General features: G+C 40.4%; 1 protein-coding gene across 1 annotated transcript; it reads right to left on the bottom strand.

Annotated features, from left to right (window-relative positions):
• Nucleotides 1-3762: 3762 nt before the first annotated feature.
• On the bottom strand, nucleotides 3763-6205 carry LOC127129449 (uncharacterized). The gene is made up of 4 exons (XM_051058634.1): nucleotides 5760-6205; nucleotides 5306-5675; nucleotides 4860-5173; nucleotides 3763-4171 (listed from the first exon to the last, which is right to left on the bottom strand). The coding sequence occupies exons 1-4, from the start codon at nucleotides 6203-6205 to the stop codon at nucleotides 3763-3765; spliced, it is 1539 nt and encodes a 512-aa protein (XP_050914591.1).
• Nucleotides 6206-7166: the final 961 nt, after the last annotated feature.

Here is a 7166-nt window from a genome sequence, read left to right as displayed (position 1 = left end):
CTCATCCCTTTCTCTTTATTCAAACGAAAGCGCGAGATCTGCTGTGCAGGGACTGAATGGAGCGCTTGAGACATTGCCATCCACAAAGAATTCCATGCCAATTTTGCCGAATTCCAATTAATAGCCTTCCAACCGTCGTTCTATTCCACCAATGGTTTCGCCACTTGGTGGACAAATTTCTATTCCAAGAATATGTTTTCTACTGCTGAAACCAAAGAACGTCTAACGAAGGCTTTTTCATCTTTGCAGGAAAATGTCCCCAAGGGTAAGCTTACTCATTCTGCAGAAATCCAAGCATTCCAAAAGTACTTTGAAACTGTCTATGACCCAACGAACATTGTTGACATCGTTTGTTATGCAACTCCAATTTTAAAAGAAAAATTTGAAAAACAGATTGCCAAAAGAAAATCTCTCAAAGTTGTAAAATCTGAATTGAAATATGACTTGGCCTTTGAGTGCGAACAACCCAAATTTCCAAAGTTACCCAGTGCAGATTTTGCTTTGTCATTTTCCCCCTTACCCTTACTGGTTCACGTGTGGGAACAGTTTTAACATACTAAAAAATGACCAACAAAAGCCTGTAAAAAGAGTAGTTGCTACCAAACATACCTTAGACAGTTTCAAAGGCTTCTTTCACTTTGATTTATCTATAGTGAGAATTACTTCTCCGACGTGTGAAGGTGTGGAATGTTTGGATTTCTTGGTTTCACAAACCCTTTTCGTTTTTTGCCAGTCTTTTAAACATTTGCATGTTTCGACTAACTCACATCCTTCTTTAGCTGTTGAAAGGAAGGTGGTGAAGAAAGAAAAACCTGTGGCGAAGGCTAGCTCGACTACTGCTTCCAGGCCAACTACCTCTTCAAGCCAGGGAGTACCTTCTGGCGCTGCTCCAGAAAAAATGAAGAAGAGTTCAAATAACTTCTCTGTCTCTTTCGAATTTCTTTCTAATTATTTATAATCTTCTTTCTTCAGGGTAGTGGCAAGCCTCCCTTGACACCCAAGAAAATAAAAACCTCTCCTGCCAATATCATTCTTGTCGAAGATGATGAAGAGGATACTCCTCCCACTCCACTTAAGAAAAAACAGAAGAAAAATAAGGCAACAGTTGCCCCTTTCCAACCAAATCAACAACAAGGTGTCGAAACCTCCACTCTCCCTCCTCTTCCAAAGAAAACTCCATCCCATCCTTCTGGTGCTACAGCGCTGGAGCATATTGGGAGAAATGCCTCCGATCCTGAGGCTCAATAGGTATACTTCGACCTTAAGTGTTTTATCGTTCGACAAATTCATATTTTCAATCTAACATTTTATTTTCAGGACAAAGCCACCACTTCCCTCATTTCTACTGCCAATCAAAGTGATCCTTCGAGCGGCATGAATCCGTCTTCTCCTCCGATAGTCAGCGGTGCTATCCAAAACAAAGGCTCTTCGACTGGAGCTCAAAATCTTGAAGAAGACAATGCTCAAAACAAAGACGAAACCTCTTCTCCTGGTGAAGATGGTAAAAGAGATTCGAAGCACGTTGACGAGAAGGACTCAACAGGGAAAGAAAACTCTGAGGATACTCCTAGTAATTCTCCTGCCAGAGTTGCGTTCCCTTCAAATGATGCTGATGAGGACGATCAGGATTCAGATGAAATTGAGGGGTATTTTCAAGAAGATGAAGACATGAATATGGGAGAAGCTGACACTGAGGGAAATCAAACTGGAACTAGTAATGCCAGCGTCGATACGGTCCCAAATCCAACTAAAGTTCGACCATCCATCACCCAGACTTCGCCCATACCACTCACTGAGGAGGAGAAAAGATCTTTAAAACAAAATGATCCCCTCAAGTATCTGAGGTTAATGATGGCTCAAAGAGAGTCTTCTTCAGAGCAAAGTATTTCTGGAGCTTCGACTCAATCTGGTGCTAGTGCAACCGAAGCATCACATGACGAACTCCTTCAGCAGGTGAAGAAGGCAGTTTTTGATGTAAATCTCTTTGACGAGCTGAAGAATAATGTGGGGGCGAGCTTTAGCATAAAGAAGCTGATAAGCAAGATTAACATCACTGCTTGCCCTGCTGATGTAGGTGAAGCCCTTATTGATATTCAGAACCTCATTGACCAAGTGTGTGTTGAATATCATAGGGAGGTGGATGCCAAAGCTAAGCTTCTATCGACTGAAAAAGCTCAAGCCATTGAGTTTGACAATGCCCTTCAAACTTCATAAGCTTCTGAGGAGTTAGCCGCTTCCAGAAAATCAGCCCAAGCAGAGTTCGACACTTACACTGCTTTGTTACGTCTTTGGGAATCTCATATTGCAGAATTGCAGCAGAAGATTTCTGATGCTAAGGCGAAGCAGGCTGCTATCCGAGGCTTGGATAGTACTGAAGCTGATGATCTGGCGAAGCAAAGCGTGGATCACGTCGAAAAAGCTACGGCTATGAACGAAGATATTTCACGCCTCAGAGGAGTTCAAGCGGCTGTTCAATATAAAATTGGCTTGGCGAAGAAGAAATATGATCGGATGAGGGCCACTATTCCTTTTTGATTTACTCCTGTATTTTCTTTATTCGACTCTTGTTTACTTGTAACTTTGATTAAGACAAAAACCGTTTTGGCACATATTTTGAGTTTAAATATCTTCACCATTTTGGCCATGATAGTTTTTTACCTACTATGTTGTTATGATTCTAACTTCGTGCATAAATGGTTTATACTTCTTTAAGTATTTTCCATTTACTTTTAGGATTCTTCGATCCTCTGCTAGTTCTTCTATTTCGTATGCATTGTTTGAAAAGGCTTTTAAAATTCGAAAAGGTCCTTCCCAATATGGAGACCATTTTCCTAATGCCTTATTCTTTCGATTCATAGGTAATATGACTTTCCAAACTAAATCATTCATAGTAAAGGTTTTACCTTTGACCCTCTTATTGTATGCCCTTGCTACCCTCTCCTTCTGTCTTCTTAATACTTCTAACGCATGTAACCTTTCTTCGTCCAAATCCACCAGCTCATTTATCATCATTTCCTAGTATAAGTCAGATGGAATTTCTCCTTGTCTTTGGATTCTTACTGATTGCAAGTAGACTTCGACAGGTAGTACTGCATCATGTCGAAATGTAAGCTGGAAAGGTGTAGTTTTAGTGGCTTCTTTAGGGGAGGTTCGACAAGCCCAGAGTGCTTCGTCTAAAGTTTTATGCCAATTTTTTGGCTTTTTTCCTACATGCTTTTTGATTAACCCAATTATTACTTTGTTGGCTGCTTCAACTTGCCCATTGGCTTGAGCATAATAGGGTGTGGATGTTAACAATTTGAACCTCATTTCCTTTGCAAATTCTGGCATCTTTCGACCAGTAAAAACTGATCCTTGATCTGTTGTTATACTTTCTGGGATTCCAAATCTGTTCCTTTGAATGAATTTGATAACAGTTTCTTGATCCACATTTACTAAAGGTACTGCTTCGACCCATTTATTGAAAAAGTCAATTCCTACAAGTATGTATCTTTGACCTTTGGATGAATTGGGTCTAATTTCCCCAATTAGATCTAATGCCCAACCTCTGAAAGGCCAAGGCTTAATAATTGTATGGAGTTCACTTGCAGGAGCATGTTGAATTCCTGCATGTATTTGACATTCTTGGCAACCCTTATCAAATTCTATACAATCTTTTAACATGGTGGGCCAATACATTCCATATCTGAAAAGCAACCATTTCATCTTATGGCCTGCCTGATGTGCTCCACAAGCTTCACTATGTACACTAGATAATGTCAACTAAGCTTCGCTTTCTCCTAAGCATTTCAACAGGATCCCTTCAGGGGTTTTCTTGAATAATTCATTCCCTATCAATACATAAGACAAAGCCCTATACTTGGTTTTTCTTTCTGTGTCTGTCGAAGGGTCCTTGAGATAATTAATAATTGGATTCCTCCAATCTGTATCTATCAAGGTATCAATGGCCAATACTTCAAACTCCTCTTTGTTACTATATCCTAACTGGGTGCTTTCCAAATCTGTCGGAGATAATCTGGCAGCCATTGCCTTTCCTCTTACTTCGACAAGTTCTCCTAGCTTCTCTTTTGAAATTCTATACCCTGAGGCTATTTGTGCTAAGTCGTTAGCCTCTTGGTTTTTTATTCTAGGGACATGTTTAATGTCGACGTATTCAAATTTTTTGAGTAACCTATTTGCAATGACGAAGTACATAATCAAATTTTCTTTTATACATTTGTACTCCTTCGTCAGTTGCTTGATTACTAATTCTGAATCTCCTTTAATTTCGACCCTAGTTGCCCCCAATTCCAACAAAGCCTCAAGTCCTGCAATAAGGGCTTCATATTCTGCTTCGTTGTTGGAACAAAGGGGACCTTCAATTCTATATTTGAGTTTTGTTGGAATTTCGTCAGGAGAAATTAACATTATCCCAACCCCACTTCCATCCTTATGAGTGGAACCGTCGAAGAATAATTTCAAGGTTTCAACTCGACTTGAAGTTGAGGATTTTCGACCACTGCATGGTCTACAATAAAGTCTGATACTATTTGTCCCTTCATCACCCTTAAAGGCATAAAGGTTAAAGAGTATTCAGTGAGTGCTAAAGCCCATTTGCCAATTCGACTGTGCATTATTGGCTTAGATAACATATACTTGATGACATCAAAATGCGAAGAGATGTATAAATTAATAGGTTTTATATAATACTTGAGTTTAGTACAAGAGAAATGCAAATAAAGACACAACTTTTCTATTGAAGTGTATCTAGTTTCTACATCATTTAAAACCCTACTAAGGTAATAATGGCTCTTTCGACGCCATCTTCATTCTCTTGCGCCAACATGCTACCTATGGTAGTGTCGAAAGATGATATATACAGTCTCATAGGCTTCTTTCCACATGGTGGTGTCAATATAAGAGGATTTGTCAGATAATGTTTGATCTTGTCGAATGCCTTTTGATGTTCGTCATTCCATTCGAACTTCCCCTGTTTCAGGCGCAGAAGGGGAGAGAAGGCTTGAGTTCGACCACTTAAATTCGAGATGAATCTTCTTAGGAAGTTTATCTTTCCTAATAATGACTGCAATTCCTTTTTGGTTGATGGTGCTTTGGTCTCAATAATAGGCTTCGTCTTGTTCTGATTGATTTCTATCCCCTTTTTGTGGACCACAAAGCCCAGAAAATCTCCAGCCTGCACAAAGAATGCACACTTAAGAGGATTCATTTTTAAGCCATGTTTTCACATTCTTTTGAATGATTGGCTGAGATGGGATAGATGATCTTCATCTGACGTAGATTTTATCACAATGTCATCTATGTATACTTGCATGAATGTCTCTATATAATTATGAAATATAGAATTCATTGCTCGCTGGTATGTTGCCTCAGCGTTTTTTAGGCCAAAAGGCATAACTATCCACTCATAAGTGCCTATTGCCCCTGGACATCGAAAAGCTGTTTTAGAAACATCTTCTTCTGCAATGAAAATCTGGTTATAGCCAGAATATCCATCAAGCATGCTGAGATATTCATAGCCTACGGCTGAGTCAACCAACATATCTGCCACAGACATTGGATACTCATCCTTAGGGGTTGCTGCATTTAGATCACGAAAATCTATACATACTCGCAAAAAGCCATTTTTCTTGATAACAGGGACAATATTAGCAATCCAATCGACATACCTTGTGGTCCTGATGAAATTGCAACGAAGAAGTCTTCAGACCTCTTTTTTTATCTTTGTGAGGATTTCTGGGGTGAATCTTCTTGGAGTCTACTTGATGGGCTTCTTGCCATCCTTTATAGGAAACTTTAATTTGACCAAGTCCCTCTTCAAACCAGGCATCTCGTCGTAATCCCAAGCGAAGCAATCTTTGTTCTTCCTTAGTAATTCAATAACTCTCACTTTTAACTTGGGGTCCAGTTTAGCGCTGATGTAGGTAATTCTTTTTGCACTTCCATCTCCGAGATCAATCTCCTCGAGAGGATCTTGCGCTAAGATCTTTGCACTTGACGTCACTGGATCTTTTTCAAATCCCAGAGGCTCTTTGTCGTAAATGGCGTCCAACCTCTGTTCTGTTGGTTCCACAGGTACTTGTTCGTCAGGGGGTTTTGGTTTAAAGAACTCCCTTGGTCCTGTATTACAGATTTCACCATATGTGGCTTTGTTAGCCATGTTTGTTATCTCGGCTTCGAGGTCCGCTTGTCTTTTGTTCTCAGCCATGTAAGCCGAAATCTTTTCGAAGAAAGAAAACTCAGTCATAGTACAGGTCTTCATCCCAGCCTGTTGGCCGTATTTCATATGATTCTCCTATTTCTGGGTCTCGCATAATCTCCCTATCCCACTGAAAGCCATTTGGGTGGAGAGTCAAGAAGTACAAGGCATTTTTATTTGGGGCGTAGCCTTCTTCCGCTGGGTAACATGGTCCTATGTGCGCCAAATTCCTGTTGAAGTTTCTCTTGTCCACATGGTTTACTTCTGCCATGAAGTAACTTTGGTCAGCTTCGACATTCTTTACCACGCCATCTTCTCTCCAGATAGATATTCTTTGATGCATGGTCGAAGGGACCGCTCCTATTCCATGTATCCATTCTCTCCCTAGTAGTAAGTTGTAATTTGCTTTTGCAGGTATTACCATAAACATTGTTGGTCTTGAGATTGACCCAACACTCAGGTCCACTTGTATGACGCCCAACGTTTGTCCTATATTACCTTCATAATTTGACAATACACGGTTGTGAGGTTTGACATCAGTGTCGAACATCCCTATCTTTTTCAACATGAATTGGGGCATCAAATTGACTGCTGCTCCCCCGTCCACCAAGACTTTATTCACTCCCACCTGTCCAACTTTTGCCCTAATGTATAGGGGCTTGAGGTGACTCTGCATCTCCTGGTGAGGCCTTTCGAAAATAGTGTTCTGTTCTTCGATAGCACCACTGTTCAGAACATAATAACACACTGGTTGATGCTTCGCCATCTCCGCAGCGTCCGCTTCCTCATTATCTTCAACCTCTGTTTCCTGGTTATACTCGTACGGCAGGACTGAGACTACGTTGCAATTCATATTCACAGAAGACACTCCGTCGGACTCAAAATCGTTTGTGAGCATTTCCTCTTCTCTTCCTTGTTCCTTCTGAACCTTCTGAGTTATGTTTTCATCTGGAAATAACTTTCTTCCTAC

This window comes from Lathyrus oleraceus, chromosome 3 (genome assembly GCF_024323335.1).
Source record: "Lathyrus oleraceus cultivar Zhongwan6 chromosome 3, CAAS_Psat_ZW6_1.0, whole genome shotgun sequence".
NCBI lineage: Eukaryota > Viridiplantae > Streptophyta > Magnoliopsida > Fabales > Fabaceae > Lathyrus > Lathyrus oleraceus.
The sequence above is the reverse complement of the archived record's forward strand: the minus strand, read 5'-3'. Positions and strand labels throughout refer to the sequence as shown.